We start from the raw sequence: 17,116 nt of genomic DNA on the forward strand, positions 1-17,116 counted from the left end.
CTTAATGAAGTGGTGATTAAAGAGCTCAGCCATGTTCTTCATGTCAGTAATAACAACATCATTAACATTAAGGGGCATGGGAAGCTGTGAAGAGGAGGGTTTATTTAACTGTTCTTCAGAACCTCTTGGGGTTAGACCCACAGAGAGAGAACTGCTCCTTAAAGTAACTAACTTTGGCCTTTCAGATAGCCTGAGTGCACTTATTTCTTATTTGCCTGAACGAGAGCCAGTCAGCCTAAGTATGCGCGTGCCAAGCTTTTCGCCAAATGCAATTCTTGAGGTGGAGTAACTCTGCACGATCACGGTCGAACCAGGGGCTGAACCTATTTTTAATCTTCATTTTCTTTATGGGGGCATGTTTGTTAACAATACCACCTAAAATATAAAAAGGGGGGGATCAAGCTTATTCTATACCTGTTCATGAAGGGAGGCTTGCTCATTAAAGTTTTTTAGCAAGCGTCTATGACAACTGACGGATATTATCACAACTGAGCAAGAGGACAAGTACATTAGAGTGTCTAGTTTGAGAAACAGACGCCTCACAAGTCCTCAACTGGCAGCTTCATTAAATAGTATCCGCAAAACACCAGTCTCAACGTCAACAGTGAAGATGCGACTCCGGGATGCTGACCTTTTAGGTAGAGTTCCTCTGTCCAGTGTCTGTGTTCTTAATCTTTTATTTTTATTGGCCAGTCTGAGATATGGCTTTTTCTTTGCAACTCTGCCTAGAAGGCCAGCCACTTCTACATTAATGTGGATGCTACCATTATTAGGAATAATCCTGAATTAATCGTGAATAATGATGAGTGAAAAAATTACATATGCACAAATACCATACCCCCAAAGAATTCTGTCATGTCTTTGGGGTAGGATATATAAACTCACTCATCATTATTCACGATTCATTCAGGATTTTCCGTTAATGTAGAAGTGTTTAGAAGCATATTCTATTCTTATTTACAAAATGACACAATACATTATTTACCATTAATTTCTATTGGGGACAAAATCATCTGAAACACAACCAAAACAAACAGCAAATGCATCTAACAGATGTGTAGTCACAAGCTTGATGTAGTCATTGTGTGTTATGAATATGGGACCAAAGACTTTACTTTTTACTACTTTAATAGACATATAAGAGAATTTGTCCCAATACTTTTAGCCCACTAAAATGGAGGGGACTAAGTACAAAAAGTGCTTTAATTTCTAAACGGTTCACCAGATTTGGATGAAAATACCCTCAATTTAAAGTTGACAGTCTGAACTTTAACCTCAAAGTCCTTCTATCATTTCAAATCCAAAGTGTGGGAGTACAGAGCCAAAACAACAACCAAACATACTTTGGAGCTCAATGTACCACTAATACAAATTGAAACTAATAAAGCTGAATTATTCAGTCCTGTGAGATAAGCCTAAAACAGCCTTTGTCTGACTGTGAATGTAGGCCTGCCTTATAGACATGGGAAGTAGGGGTGCTGCTGCAACCCCCTGAAAAATCGGAATAATGACAACAACAAAACCGACATAGCCATCTGCAGTGCGGGCAAAAAGTTTCCCCCGTCAGACTTCTATGGCCTCCATCCTTCCATCAGGCTTTATGCCTTGGTGATAAATGTGCACCTTTTACATCTTATTATTTTTAACAACCACAACAACAGAGCAAATAATAAGCCATTTGTTTTGCTTGCCATTCATTTAATATTATTGATGTAGCCTATTGAATACATTTCAATACAAAAATACACAAACATTTGAAAACTAAATGGACTTCTATAACGCCAGAAAAACATATTGTATGGTCGAGTAATAACAATACAATTGTGGAAATGGTAGCCTATGCAGAACGTGTTCAACTGACCACTTTCCCATTGAAAGTCTTGGTCACTCTGAAAACCTGTTCTAATACTGCATGTCCATGTAACGTAAAACCATGAAGAGGTGCATTCTGAGATACAGATATTCATGGATGTTTAGATGGCTTCATGACCACCAGTCAGTTTGAAGAAGAGCTCCTGGTTCAACACCACGGCCTGCTCTTTGGTGCGTGTGGCCATGAAGATGTAGCCCCCAATGTACTCGTGCACAATCTTGCAGGTTGCAGTCACACAGCTGAAGGCAATGTTCACATTACCATTGAACTCAATGGCCATCTGGAATAAAGAAAAGAGGTTTAACAATCGATTCCACTTATAGGTCTTCTTCAGATAAACATTTAAGTCATAATTAGTTGGTACATATTTGATACAATACAGTAGACAGACCTAGTAAGATATAGATGAAGACACATTAGGCAGACAGTGAGATGTCTCACCTGTTGAATATCCCAGTTGACATTCCACTGCCTCATGGTGTTGTATCTCCATGTCTTCACCACATCTCCTATGCTGAGGTCAATGCGGATGAGACGGTTGTTGGTGACCCCAAGGACTTCATCTTTACGGCCTCCCTTAAATCTGTGATTATACAGGAAATGTGTAGAACTTGGGTCATTTCAAGTGAGAAAAGATGTAGTGCTATGCTGACAAGGCGGATAGATGGAAAATATTTGACAAAAGGACAAGTACTCACCTCACCACAAAATAGGACACCCCAAAGTCAGGTAGACCCTGCCAGATTTGAAGAAACCTGAGGAGGGCATCTGTTAGAGGGAGCTGGGCCACATTCTGATAGGCTTCCAGGATGCGTGGAGTTAGCTGACAGAACAGAGGAATGGTTAGAATCACTGGAGTCAAGTTTGAACGTTATGGTTGATTCTATTATCGTACATTCTGTAATATTACACGAGTTTCCCCCAGATCGCCATGACTCTTACCTGTTTGGCTTTGTACTTTTTGTGGTAGCGTGGGGATACAAGGCTGTATGTGTTGATGCTGTCATCAGTCTGTGCAGTATTGGCCCCAGGGTTGGTTCGCTGCATGGCCAGGAAGGACTGGATATTCTGCACCTCACTAGAGAAAGAGCTGTCTGCTAGTGTCTTCCCTTTGGAGGCTAAACGGCAAGCTGCCATCCACCTGCTGTACTGCAGCTCCTAGTGACAGGAGATTAATGGACATAAGATGGAAATATACCATAGCCGAGCATGACATAGCAGGACTTAGTACATTTATATGTAGCAGTTGAGTCTATTCCTTGGAAAAGGCTGCATAGGATGATATGAATAGCTTCTCATTCATGGGAAGACTTCTCTAAACAGAGTGAGCTGAGAGTTGAGTTCCTTACATTCTCACAGCGTAGGTAGACTTCGTTCATGCCCTCAGCCCCAGGGATCAGCAGTCTGATGCAGAACTTCTGACCAGCCACACTAACGTCTGGGGCCACCTCACAGCCTGGGGAGCACAACAGTGTCTTAAGTGGCCAGGTTAGACTCACTTGGCTTATTGAAGTCATCAGCGATTCATTATATCTACAATAATATTGATTGACCCAGAAGTGAAATCTTGTGTCAAACGTCATTTCTGAAGCTCTACGTACTAGAATGGATGCTGTATGTACACATCTTTGCAGTGGTATAAGCTTGTGTGGTTGCGAAAATGTGGGCTGAGTGCATGTGCATGTAGCTAGGTGTGCAGTTTCCCAACAGCGTATGTCAGTGCATTTTACCTTTGAGGTTCATCTGCTGAATGGGTTCCTTGAGGCTCTCCTCTTTACTCTTGTAGTAGGAGATGGATGTGTTGTTGAATGCGAACCAGAACTGTTTATAGCCCTTTAGTGTCAGTCTTTTTGGTCTAGGTCGGAGAAAGTGAGATAAAACAAAGTACTACTAAAATGCTAACGTTTTTCTGCAACATTGGAAAGGGTATGCAGTTGAATGTGTGTGAGTGTGCATGTCAATATAACTGTGGCTGCATCGGAGTGTGTGTTTGCTTGGGAGTGTGTGGGTGAGTATGCGTATGTCTCATAGAAACTCCTCAAGACTATCCGAAAGTCTCATATATCTTGCGTGATCGATATCCAATCTAAAATCCAAGGCAGGAAAAGGTTGTCACCGGCAGAAAGATGGATCTGAAATCAGAGGGCATTCAGCCAGCCAACAATGATGTACATTGTCAACCCATCTTACCTGAAGATTTTCAAGTAGTCCTGCAGCTCTGGTGCTACTGTCATTGTTTCCTGTGTAGAGATAAAATCACGTGTCTATTTTGTGTTTTCATGTGCAGTTGCAATTCAACTTCTTTCCTGCTGCCTTACAAATCGGCTATGGCCACAGCTACAGACCGTTACAGTATAGTGTTTTGCATGTCAACAATCAAGTTTTCAAGATATAGAACTTTAAAAATACTGAAATACAGCCTGTATGATGCATTTAGCATCATATGATGCAATATGATGCTAAATGCATCATACCGGCTAAATGCATCATACCGCTGTATTTCTGCATTTTGAAAGTTCTATATCTTGAAAATTTGATTGTTGACATGCAAAACATTTTGGGACGATATCAACAATGGACTAATGAAACAAATACCTAACCTTAACCTTAACCAAACCCTTAACCTTAACCCTAACCTCATTTGAACCAATTCTGAGATGAAAAATTGGTTTGCAGGTCAGGAGTGTCCGTATAGCCTTTACCGACTCAGAGGGACTAACCAGCATGTCCGCAGTGATACTCTCCTCCGCTTCCATCTTCACCTCCAAACACTGAAGGGCAGAGTCAAGATCATCCATGGCAGGACATGATGTCATCGGCTGGGGCTCTGACAGAGACACCTTACCAATGTGGTACTGAGGATAGTGTACACACACACAAAGCACATACACAAACGTATAACATTGTGAAAGAGAAGGGAAGCAATGTGTCACAGACAGGGAAAAACCTTTGGTGACATTTCAATCAGTCATTGTTTACCTGAAGGGCAGCAAAGAGCATCATCTCTTCCTCTGTGCAGTCAACATCCTCCAGCAAGATGGCCCAGCGAGCCTGCTCATACAGCTGGGTCAGACGGACCGCATCATACTGGAGACGGAGACAAGGCAGATAAAGTGACAGATTACACACAGCCAAATTCATGGCCACCATGAGGTAAACAAAGGAAATAATCGATAGCCCCTCAGAAAGTGTGGTGCAGGCCTACCTTGGGATCCAGATCATGGAAGCAGTAGTATTTGAAGCGTAGTAGCAGCCTGTCATGCTCCTGCACTCCCTGTTGGAGCAGAGAACGAGACGAATCCAGCCATCTAATGAAATTAAGAAAACACAGATTTAATTACACCCTCTATCGCACAGAGTAACCTACATAAACATATCTATGTGTGCTGTGCCCACATAAACAAGACACGCACCTGCTGTGAACTTGTGCCTTGTCCATAAGGCTGGTGGGACGGGGCATCTTGGTGATAGTCTCAGGAGCAGGTGCAGGTAGGCTGACAGACAACATCTTATACACAGCCTCAGTCTGCAGTGAGTCAGCAAAGTGCATAGGCATGCCATTGGACAGGGTGTGAGCTGGACCTGTCGTTATTACATATGCAGTTAGGATATGTTACACAGTATTTGGTATGTGCTGTACAGTGAAAGATACTGTACGGAATGTTACTCAGCCATTTAGAAATTTGAAGTGTACCTCCAATTCGACTGGACCTACCTGATGAGGTCCGAAGGCCTGTTAGATCGTATACTACTTCCTCTTCTGCCTCCTTGTCTTTTTTCTTTTTCTTCACCTCCATTGGCCGTAACAACGACAGCTCCTCTGGGTGACGCAGGTCTGAGGATGACCAGAGGGAAGCAGTGTAAGGGGCTACGGATTAACATCTGCAACAATAAGAAGAATCTCTTACTTTATTTAGGTGGGAACTCTTCTTCATATATTTACTTACTCAGCAAATGACAGACCCCCATGACCGTTTGGAAGACTGGACGAGAGAAGCAGGCCTGAAGCCTCAGGGTGGTTCCGTTGGGTAGCCCCAGTCTTAGAGGCTTGTGCTGGCGGGTGAGGCTCAGGCGAGCGTCGGCATGGATTTCATACTTCTCAAGGGTCCAGGATGGTCGGAGCAGCCACTGCTGCTTCTGTTCCCACCACAGGGCATGGTCTGACCAATCCTTCTTTATCTCTGGAGTGGACAGAGAGGTGTCTGGCCATGATGTATATGAACACATCTATGGTGCCTGGTGGTGATCATATTTCACACTCCAAATACAGTACAGTCTGTTGTTTTCATTTGCATAGATATCTTGAATGTTGTTTTGTCTGACTTACAGATGTTATGGAGTATGAAGGAATAATAACTTAATACTCTACACCCCACGGTTGTATATGAAATAGATGTTCATATGCAATCTGAAATTATAAACTGGGTGGTTCAAGCCCTGAATGCTGATTGGCTGACAGCCGTGGTATATCAGACCATGTACTACGGGTATGACAAAACATTAATTTTTACTGTTCTAATTACGTTGGTAACCAGTTTATAATAGCAATAAGGCACCTCAGGGGTTTGGGATATATGGCCAATATAACACAGCTAAGAGCTGTGTCCAGGCACTTGTGTCATGCCTAAGAACAGCCCTTAGCTGTGGTATATTGGTCATATAACACAACCCCTCGGGCCTTGTTGCTTAAATATACTATTATCTTTAATATACTACCAAGATGGATGGAAGTTGAAGTGTACATTGGTAGGGAACTCACGTGTCTTCTCCACAATTTTGAGAATGACGCCACCAATGTGCAGGTCTGAGGTCACGCTAACTTTGAGGGGTGGGGCCTCTGGGCCAAGCTCCTCCACTGTCACAGACAGATCCCAGGCAGCCATACTTACAGAGAGGGAAAATATAGCACTCATCATCACAGTGAACAATTATCACTCAATTATCAGGTGTTAATTGTGATAGCTGATGCTACATCATAGAACTAACGATCAACTCTCATTTCTAAGGTATTATAGTGGTAATAAATCCATCTGTATTAACACATTTAAGATAGAAACACCCAATATTAAAATACTTTTCAATTAAAGCAAAAATGATTGTTTTCTCATTGAAAGTGAAATACTGAACATTGATAGACAATGTATGGTTATTAGATCAGACAAAAAAGTGTGAGATCAGGTAATACAGTGAATAAAACTACAGGAAAAATCATGTCTGCTCTGCACGTGACCTTCTTAGCAAACCCCCACATTAAAATATATTGAAATGAAGTACTCCACCAGCATAAACCTCATTATGTTGTAATTATAAGATAGGAAACCAAAACCGTATTACTTCCTGTAAATGAATGACCCCTTTCTCAATCATCTGTGAAATAACACCCATACTCCTATCCAATCTTTTCTATCTTTCCTTTCTTTACTTTTAGACTATCATAGGCATAATAAAATGTTACATCAGTAATTAACTATTCAGAATCTGTTCCTCAACATCACCCTGTCTTCATTTTCATATAGCATACTTGTACTCTCTGCCCTGACAGGACATTGTTGTTCCCTTACCTAGTTGTGAGTCCCAAACTAATTTTCTTCAGTCAAACAATAGGTGCCCTCTGCCTTTCTTTGCAGCTTGTGAAATCTGCCTGTTACTTCCTCCCGTCTCTCTCACAACGTCTTAGTTGCTGCGGTCTCATCCTGTGTGTGAGCAAATGTCAAGAGAGCGGCAACTGTTCCGCTTTTACATGCCATTTTTCTTTAAGGGGGAGTTTATCATCAGATATTGTTTCTGAGAAACATGTGAGTCAATAGTTACGCATATGATATACAAATCAAATCAACTAGTAAACACATATTGGAATTGGGATAGTTAGAACACCTTGATTAGTTGCCATCTAAAATATGTATGCTACCATTTTTTATATCATGATGAGAACTTGGCTAGTTTGTGAACGGGTAGGTAGGGTGAATTTGAGACACTCCTGAGGGCTTGGTGAGTAATGCCCTCTAGTGGTTAATGAGAGGCAAATCATGAGTTTAAGATAGATCCAAGGTTAAGATGCATAAAAATGGCAAGTCTTGTCATAAGGTCAAGGTTTGTTTTCAGGGCATTGGATAAATACTTCTCATACATTTATACTGAACAAAAATATAAACACATGTAATGTTTCATGAGCTGAAATAAAAGATCCTGGACATTTCCATATTAACAAAATTCATATTTCTCAGATTTTGTGCACACATTTGTTTTAGTCCCTGTTAGTGAACCTTTCTCCTTTGCCAAGATAATACATCCACCTGGCAGGTGTGGCATATGAAGAAGCTGATTAAACAGCATGATAATTATACAGGTGCCCCTTTTGCTGGGGACAATAAAAGGCCAATCACGTGCAGTAGTCACACAACACCACAGATGTCTCAAGTTGAGGGAGTGTGCTATTGGCATGCTGATTGCAAGAATGTCCACCACAGCTGTTGTCAGATAATTGAATGTTCATTTCTCTATCATAAACAGCCTCCAATGTCATTTTAGAGTATTTGGCAGTACGTCCAAACGGTCTCATGACCTCAGACCACGCCAGCCCAGGACCTCCACATCCGCCCTCTTCACCTGCAGGATCATCTGAAAATGAGGTCTAATTCTGTCTATAAAAGTTTTTTTGTGGGGAAAAACTCATTCTGATTGGCTGGGCCTATACCCTGCCCAGTCGTGAAATCCAGATTAGGGCCTAATGAACTTGTTTAAATGGATTGATTTCCTTATATGAACTGTAACTTAATAAAACCTTTTAAATTAGTGCATGTTGCATTTATATTTTTGTTCAGTTTAAAAAGTGGGATTTTTTAATTAAGCAGTCTGCAAATCCATGCAGATGAACACAATCTGAATATGCTTTGAGGGGTCTCCCCGTTGGAAGAGTAAGGACATAACCACAGACACAAATTAACTTAAAAATACATTCAGATATATTTTGCAGAACAGGATTCAATTTCACTTGTACATTACACTTCTGGGGATTTGTCTTGACATAAAGCATGTGTGGGTGCCACTTCTGATAATGGACTGGTTGTGTAATCACAGACTCAAATCTGCCATGTCTAGTCTACTGGCACCCAGAGTCCTGAAGAACTCTAGCATAGCAAGGCTATGGTGAAATGTGAAAGAAAAAAAATAAGCTTGGGGAACAGTACATATATTTTAACACAACCCTCCCACATTACTGTCAGAACCTGACAAACAAAACATCCTTGAGTATGACATTAAAGGTCTTAAGAAACAATATCCTGCAGTTGTTGGCTGGCAGATTTTTTGTGCACCATGTGAAGCAGAAGAGCTTTAATACAAGCGCCAACTAGAGATGATACTTCTCTCTGCTCTGTATTACCAGTCAAAGGGGTTTAATGACAAGAGAAGATATTCAAAAAAGTTAAATCACCATTTAACTTCCACAGCTGTAATCCAATGCGGATCCCAAGATCAGTACTTCTATGACCAAGCAACATTCATTTCTAAAGATCTGGAAAGCACAGTATTGTGAGCTCGTAAGCCTGTACACCAGTAGCACAACTACATTGACCTGAATTTATGAAAGATATCCTGTCCAGAAAGGGAGAAATCTTAGTCAGGCGCCCTACACAGTTATTTAAGGCTGCTGGTCTCAGCAGGTCTTAAAATAAACAAAGGAAGAGAAAAATGAAGCAGTCATATTGCACCTTGACATCATGGTTCAACACCCAAATAGAACTTTACTTGTTTTGTTATAAGCTGCAGCACTGATATGAATGCAGTGTCATTGTGCCAACCAAAGCTCTAGCCTGGTCTGCTGCTCCAGTAATAGGTGTTTGATAAGTTTGCCCAATCAAATGATTTGTTTCAGAGAGTTCTGTGATGAGGAAGACACTAAGTACAATTTCATTAAGGCCGTAAAAATGGACAAAGAAAATGAAACCCTTTGTTGGTTGAAGTTTGGGCGAGATGGCATACAGTATCATTTTGAGGGTATAAGGGAGAGGGGGGGGGGTTATATCTTAAGGGAATGGCATCTTGATCCTCTGGTCTTGCGGTTGGTTCTTCATGGGTTCTGGCCCTGTTCTCCTCACTCATCACCGGATGGCTATCAGTCCCACATCTATCAGTTTCTGGATCTTCTGAGCAATGCCTGGATTCTTAAGGTGACTGAAAGGGTCCAGGGAGAAAGAGAGAACAAATTAACTCAATTTCAAGCTCATTTGGCCAATTACAGTGTGTGATTATGGTGCATGCGTTGTATACTATGTAGACAGTGAGTGTGTAAAATGTGTAGCTGCGGAGCTGGCCTGCTTACTCGCTGAGTGCCTGTGGGTCCTTCTGCATCTGCTCTAGTATCATGCGCATGGCTGGGTCACTCATGATCTGCTGCACCTCCGGGTCAGCCATGGCCCTCCTCTTCACGTCCTCTGGACTGTCGTCATTCCTCACGTGCTGGCTCATCATGCAGCGCTGGATGCCCTCCGTGGCCTCCTGCACTCGGAACAGAGATGGTTTAACTGTTAGCCTCAGTCCGCTCAGTGACACCAACAAAACAAGGTAGAAGGACCATAAGCCATGGCTTAATATTTAATAGAAACCGCATACAAAATAAACTTCACTTTCAGTTTCTTTTAGAGTTGGTTGGTAAAGGAGATCATGCTAGTGCACCAATGTAAATCTGTCATACTGTACCTTGGAAGTAGAGTCCAGCTCCAGAGCCTTCTCGTAGGCAACCATCGCTTTAGAGAAATCTTTCATGGCCTCCAAAGCAGCGGCCTTGCGCGTGTACCCTTTTACTGTGAAGAGAAGTTAGATGAAGTCTATGCTTTTAAAGGGCCTAAGTTTGATACAGTTCAAACAATTGCACATCAGCAGTCAAGTTTTCAAGATGCAATTTATCTTCAGTTTTCTGATGACCAAAATCAAGTAAGAGCAAAACATAAACATGGCTGCTATTAGAAAAGCTAGGAGGCCTGTATGTACTAAATCAATTAAATGGTGTACTGACCATTTCATTTTAAAGTAAAAAGGTTTAAGTTCAATACGTACTGAAGGTAGGATCAAGTTTGATACAGTCCTCACAATCCTAAAAAGAGAGAAAAAAATATCAGTCCTAGTCCTTTGACTGATAAACACTTGATATCCACTTTATTAGTTAGTAATGAGGATAAAGCTCATATACATGCATGGCACCACAGTAGTCAGGTGTGCTGTACCTTTAGGGCAAGCTGGAACTCCAGCAGCTTCGTGTAGCAGGCAGCTCTGTTGCTGAAGAGCTTGGCGTCATTGGGGTTCCTCTTGATGGCCTCAGAGTAATGTCTCATGGCTGAAGGATAGTCTCCTGTAGAACAGAGAATAAACACAGCATGTCAGATATCCTAACACTACCAGAATCTAAAATGGTATGAAGACAACTAGAGAAACCTTACCACTAAGAGTACACACAGGCATGACACATATTTAATACTTTCAACCGCCGTAGACCCTCCATTTCACAGACACACACCTTTCTGGAAGGACTCGTTGCCCTTGTTCTTCTCTTCCAAGGCCTGATCTGGGTTGATGTAGGCCAGCTTCTCCTGCTCCTTCAATACCTTCTCCGCCTGCAGACATAGAAGGGATGGCGAGAGTGACAGGACAGTGATTAACAGACTGGTTAAAGAGTCGTTATCGAACCCAGCATAATCTACCCTGACAGTCCTCATTCAATAGGGTCAACACTCTCTGTACCTGCTGGCACTTCTTAAGGACATCAGGGGTACGATGCTCTGTCAGACTCTTGTTGTAAAACTGAACTGCTTCCTTGTATTTCTCCTGCTTGAAGTATGAGTTGCCAACCCTAGCCAAGGCCCTGAGAGAGGAGGATAGGGATAGAGACATTAAGCACAGATGACTCAAGCTCTGACATTCCATTTCGCCGGTTTGTAGCAGAGCCCACCATTACCGAAATGTGACCTGCCAATGGTGAATACAAGGATTTAATTGGCTGCTTATTCAGGAGACCTAATCTCTCCTCATACGCCATGTGCAACAGTCCCCTTCAGACTCCCAGCAGTTTATACCCTAGAGGGTGACTCACGCGTAATTATTTTCAGTGAATTGACGAGGAACTCACTTGGCAATGTGTCTGTAGTCCTCCCGGTTCTCTCTGCCCACCTCGATGGCCTTGTCACACAGCTCCCTGCACATCTCATACTCAGCCTTCTCAAAGAACACAGCTGGGATGGGAAAACGGACAAATGCAGACACCTTAGAAAGCACCTCATTATCCAATCAAATATTACAGATCATAAAAACTACGCATATAAGAATCATATGACATTGTCTGCATGATGGTAAGCTAAGATAGTATTTTATTAGATCCCCATAAACTACTGCTATGGTAGCAGGACAAATCTTAAAAGCAGGACAAATCTATTCTGAAAAATGACTTGAGGACCCACACAAATTGGTAAAATGCTATGCTGCTTTATCTGCCCTTAATCGTATGGAAATAGAAAATTGTACCCAGGATTAGGGGGTAGAGATATTCACTCAGTTAATCGCATTTGATTCTGATCAAGCCAATTAGTTCTATCATGGATATAATATGACGTAATTTTCCCCATATACATACTTCTGAGATAAATACAACTTGACAATTTGTTAAATGGAGGAAAACTACAAGTTTAACTCATTAAATATGAACCTCTATTAGCATATTTAAGACAACTGTAAATAGGAGCCCAACAAGGCACTGAGTTGGGAAGATTCTAGAATTCAATCAATGTATAATATTAAGATATCAATTTAGAATCGTCTGATTTTAATTAGATCTTCAAGGCCATTTTATCAATCCAACAGTATTTTTCATTTAGAGATCCTTTTTATTTTATTTAACTAGGCAAGTCAGTTAAGAACAAGTTCTTATTTACAATGACAGCCTACCCCGGCCAAACTCTAACGACGCTGGGCCAATTGTGCGCCACCCTATGGGACTCCCAATCATGGCTGGTGTAGTGACGCCTCTAGCACTGAAATGCAGTGCCTTAGACCACTGCGCCACTCGGAAGCCCCTTTCATGTGTCCTACCAATTATTATTGGATTATTCACCATAGCAACCACTCGTTAGCATAATTATATTTTTTTTAAATCTCAGTTCGTTGGCTTTCTTGGAGATCTAACGTTTTAATTTGCAGGGATATTTGTTTTTGTAAGTCAGAAAAAAATACTTATTTAACTTTTATAATATTCCTGTAGCTATTGTTATATGTACATACAATAAATGTGTATGTAGAGGAGTAAGTTTCTTCACCAATTCCCTTACCATTTTGTACAATTATGTGATTAGCCTACCAGTTGGTGTAACTAATGTTAATTCTCGAGAGGAATTATGGTGTGTTAATTTTCTCTTTTTTTAACTTGCGTATAGAAATTGCTGACATGACTGTTTAATGTAATATTGTTTATTGGATTTACATTATAGTAATTTTCTATTTATTTTACTACAGCAGCATACCACCCTGCATCCCACTGCTGGCTTGCTTCTGAAGCTGGGCGGGGTTGTTCCTGGTCAATCACTAGATGGGAGACCAGATGTTGCTGGAAGTGGTGTTGGAGGGCCAGTAGGAGGCACTCTTTCCTCAGGTCTAAAAAAACTAACATGCCACTGCCCTGTGTAGGGTGCTGTCTTTCGGATGGGATGTTAAACGGGTGTCCTGACTCTCTGTGTTCATTAAAGAGCCCATGGCACTTATTTAAGAGTAGGGGCGTTAACCCTGGTGTCCTGGCTAAATTACCAAGCTGTCCCTCATACCATCATGGTCACCTAATCATCCCCAGCTTACAATTGGCTCATTCATCCCCTTCCTCTCCCCTGTACCTAATCCCCAGGTTGTTGCTGTAAATGAGAATGTGTTCTCAGTCAACTTATCTGGTAAAAAAAAAAACATGTATACTCTGTTTCATAATTAAACTACTGGGCTTCTGTGTCTGTCATCACTTTGACCAGATTGCAGTCGTATCCATTTACTCCCAGTGGCCTATCCACACAGAACACCAGACTCTGTTTTACACAATATTATCTGTCTCTGTTTGTATACACAATGATGATTGTATACCTGCTTGGTTAGAAAGATATGTCATGTTGGTTGGGTCATGCTTGAGGGCTTCTTCATAATGTTCCAGTGCAGTGGTAAAGTCTTTTTTCTTGTACGCCTCGTTGCCCAGCTCCTTCTCCTTTAGAGCCTATGGAAGCACAATGGACATTTAAGCTGTTAAAAACAATGCTGAGAGGGCAAGAAATCCCACAAATCGGTGTGGGTGCTGAGGAGATACATGCACAAATTACCATTGTCCCAGACTGTGAAGGACTATAGGATTACTTATAATGCAATATATTTACTTGTCTCTTGTTCGCAGGCAAGTCTTCCTCTTTGGGAGGGGGTGGCTGAGTCTCTTTGGGTTTGGGAGGTGGGGGAGGAGTAGGCTCTTCCTCTTCATCCATGCCAGCCAAGTCTAACCCCAGCAGGACCGACAGGGTGGTCATTACTCTAGGGTCCTGGAGCTTCCTACAGGTTGAAGGACAGACAGTGTACTTGAATTAGATCACCGGAAATTCACAAGCGCTACAAAAGGAATGTTGTGTTCTGGTACTTATTACTACAGTCAGACAAGATAAAAACTGAAAAGCATGAAAGAATGCAGTAAATTTCTAAATGTACAGGTGCAACAAGACAAAAGGCGTCCACAGAAATACTCACGAGCCAAGCATAGACGGTTTATCCCTGAGCTGCTCCAAAAGCGCTCTGTACTCTGGATCTTTCATCAGGGCATGGGTTCGAGAGTCGCTCTCCAGCTTTTCAAACATGTTGGGCATGGAGAAGGGGTTCATCATCTTTTTTTCTGGTGAGGCAAGAGGTGAAATTCACAACACAGGGAAAACGCATGATAAGCAAACAAAATCCCATTGTTGTTTTTATAATGTAAGTGAAAGTGTGACAGGTTCAAATATTTCTACCTGCTAACCGGGCTTCTATGTTCTGCAGCCCCTCCTTCAGCTGCTGATTAGTGGGCTCCTGTCTGAATCCCTCTTGGTACGTCAATTTTGCATCCTCAAACTGTCCAAGGAACTCCTGGGCTGCCGCTTTCCTTGAGTAGCCCTGTGCAAGCACAAATCATGGTGATGAGGCTTGTCACTTTTGACAATAACTAGTGCAAATACAAGCCACCCTCTCTGGACAACTGTGCTGTGACATCGTCTCACCTTTCCCCAGTCAGGTTTAATCTTGATGGTCTGACAGGCGTCCTCCAGAGCACTCTCGTAGTTGCCCTTCTTGGCATGGGCAGCCGAGCGGTTGCTGAAGAGGACATGGTTTGAGGGATCGAGGGCCAACGCTTCTGTGTAGCAGCGTATGGCCTCGTCGATCTTCCCGGCACTCAGTGCCTTGTTGCCCTGATCCTTCAACTGTGACACCTGAGGGGAAAGAGGGACCTGAATAAATTCACTGTATTCAAATCTGTTTTAATATATTGCTTTTTTATTATATTGATTTTCTACTAAACAAGTAAAGAAATACTGCCATCGTGATTTGTCCAATTTGAGCTCTATAAACAATCTGATTCCTAAAGCAGCCATGGTCTAACGTTAGGAGCCAGCAGTCAGGTTAAACCAAATAAGCCTAGACACCTACATGCTATGAGGCCATTACATATTGCAGAACCTTGCCATGTTTCAGCTAAACGGATATAGACTGCTAGCTGAACCACTAAGATGTTAAAGGTGGTTTACTGAGTTGAACTAGCTACTGCTATATGATAGATAGCAAGTTTGATTGCTGACTGACTTGTAGTCCTGCCCAACGCTTAACTTAACTTGCTGGTTAACTTGCCAGTCATGTCCTAACTTAGTAGTCAGATAACTAACTAGTAATTTGGAGAAGCTAGCTAGATAGCCATGTTAGTAAACGTGAAAAAGTTAACTAGCAGCAATGTTAGCAATTTCACAGCATGAAGTCATTCGTGCCTGCACTTTGTATTCTTTTCTGATGATCGACAGACCATGCGTATGTAATATTAGCTAGGAAACTAGCTAGCCATAATAGCTGATTAGCTAGCTAACTACCGGTAGTTAAATCGGCTGGCTACTAATACACACGGTTCTGGACCAAACATATTTGCCGGCTAATTAGCCAACTACAATTGAAAGCGATTTTGTAAGCTAATGTGCTAACATGACCGGTTAGCTACATAGCTAATACGCTAACATTACCGGTTAGCTAGCTAGCCAGCCAACTAGCTACCGTTACATGGCGAGCTAGTAACAATGAAGTCCGCATTGAGTAAAGCGAGGTAGAAAAATTTAACTAGTTTGCTGGCTAGCTATCGATCTTCAAATAGGACAAACGTGTTACAATTGACCACCATACACAAACGGTGCGACAATAATGTAAATATTGCAGAAGAAACCGTTTTTTGACCCGAATATCGATGAGTTGCTACTCACTTTCTCCATGGTATAACCATGAGGTTCCAGAAACTACTGTGAGACGAAAGCACCGCCCCTGCACAATATGGAGCTAGGTTGCCAGATTATGTACAAAGAAAGCGAAGACCTGAGATCAAAAATGTTTTGTGGCAGTTTCCTTTAGGATGTTTTTTATTGTTTGTTAAATATATATATGTGTATTAGATAATTTATCAATATAAACGTGTTTATGAAGTTGATTGATAACCAAACTGTGTTACTCTAAGCTCCTGCTTGCATACATGGCAACCCAAGTGCTTACCCATATAGTTCAGTAATATTTATGGCTTTATGCGCACTGGTGTATGATTGGTTCAGCTTGGTTAAGCGAGAAAAGCTCAGCAAATCAAAGGCTAGTTCGCGTTGAGTACGATGAGTAAACCAACAAACGTCGAGTCAAGGAACATTACCATATTCATTCTAGTTCTAGAAGGATCGATCTGATTCATCTCTTCTCTAGAACATTCTGGATATTGGGAAACGCTTGCTGTTGTTTATATAATCATCAGTTGAGTGTGATATGCTGTCAGTGGACCTGGTATGACAAAAGGAACATAAGGACAAAATTAGTTATGAGAGAAATCTCCCCTTAGAAAGCCCTGGGTTATAATAAAGAATGGAAGCTGCATACAGTGCATTCTGAAAGTATTCAGACCCCTTGACTTTTTTCACGTTTTGTTATGTTACAGCCTTATTCTAAAATGGATTAAATTGTAATTTGTTCTAATCAATC

General features: G+C 41.6%; 2 protein-coding genes across 2 annotated transcripts; both read right to left on the reverse strand.

Moving 5' to 3' along the window:
- Nucleotides 1-1,110: 1,110 nt before the first annotated feature.
- On the reverse strand, nucleotides 1,111-7,798 carry LOC109874080 (fermitin family homolog 3). The gene is made up of 15 exons (XM_020465837.2): nucleotides 7,435-7,798; nucleotides 6,633-6,757; nucleotides 5,821-6,054; nucleotides 5,589-5,708; nucleotides 5,287-5,455; nucleotides 5,079-5,181; nucleotides 4,853-4,960; nucleotides 4,594-4,728; nucleotides 4,064-4,113; nucleotides 3,604-3,728; nucleotides 3,223-3,329; nucleotides 2,816-3,031; nucleotides 2,572-2,696; nucleotides 2,315-2,456; nucleotides 1,111-2,153 (listed from the first exon to the last, which is right to left on the reverse strand). The coding sequence occupies exons 2-15, from the start codon at nucleotides 6,754-6,756 to the stop codon at nucleotides 1,974-1,976; spliced, it is 1,938 nt and encodes a 645-aa protein (XP_020321426.1). The 5' UTR covers nucleotide 6,757; nucleotides 7,435-7,798; the 3' UTR covers nucleotides 1,111-1,973.
- A 1,014-nt stretch (nucleotides 7,799-8,812) lies between these two features.
- LOC109873771 (stress-induced-phosphoprotein 1-like) lies at nucleotides 8,813-16,639 on the reverse strand. Its single transcript, XM_020465475.2, has 14 exons — nucleotides 16,363-16,639; nucleotides 15,124-15,333; nucleotides 14,878-15,019; nucleotides 14,621-14,762; nucleotides 14,263-14,428; nucleotides 13,979-14,105; nucleotides 11,994-12,096; nucleotides 11,609-11,729; nucleotides 11,385-11,481; nucleotides 11,095-11,219; nucleotides 10,928-10,964; nucleotides 10,571-10,674; nucleotides 10,194-10,369; nucleotides 8,813-10,045 (listed from the first exon to the last, which is right to left on the reverse strand). The coding sequence occupies exons 1-14, from the start codon at nucleotides 16,369-16,371 to the stop codon at nucleotides 9,973-9,975; spliced, it is 1,632 nt and encodes a 543-aa protein (XP_020321064.1). The 5' UTR covers nucleotides 16,372-16,639; the 3' UTR covers nucleotides 8,813-9,972.
- Between the last annotated feature and the right edge of the window lie 477 nt (nucleotides 16,640-17,116).

This window comes from Oncorhynchus kisutch, linkage group LG29 (assembly GCF_002021735.2).
Source record: "Oncorhynchus kisutch isolate 150728-3 linkage group LG29, Okis_V2, whole genome shotgun sequence".
In the NCBI taxonomy this organism is placed as follows: domain Eukaryota; kingdom Metazoa; phylum Chordata; class Actinopteri; order Salmoniformes; family Salmonidae; genus Oncorhynchus; species Oncorhynchus kisutch.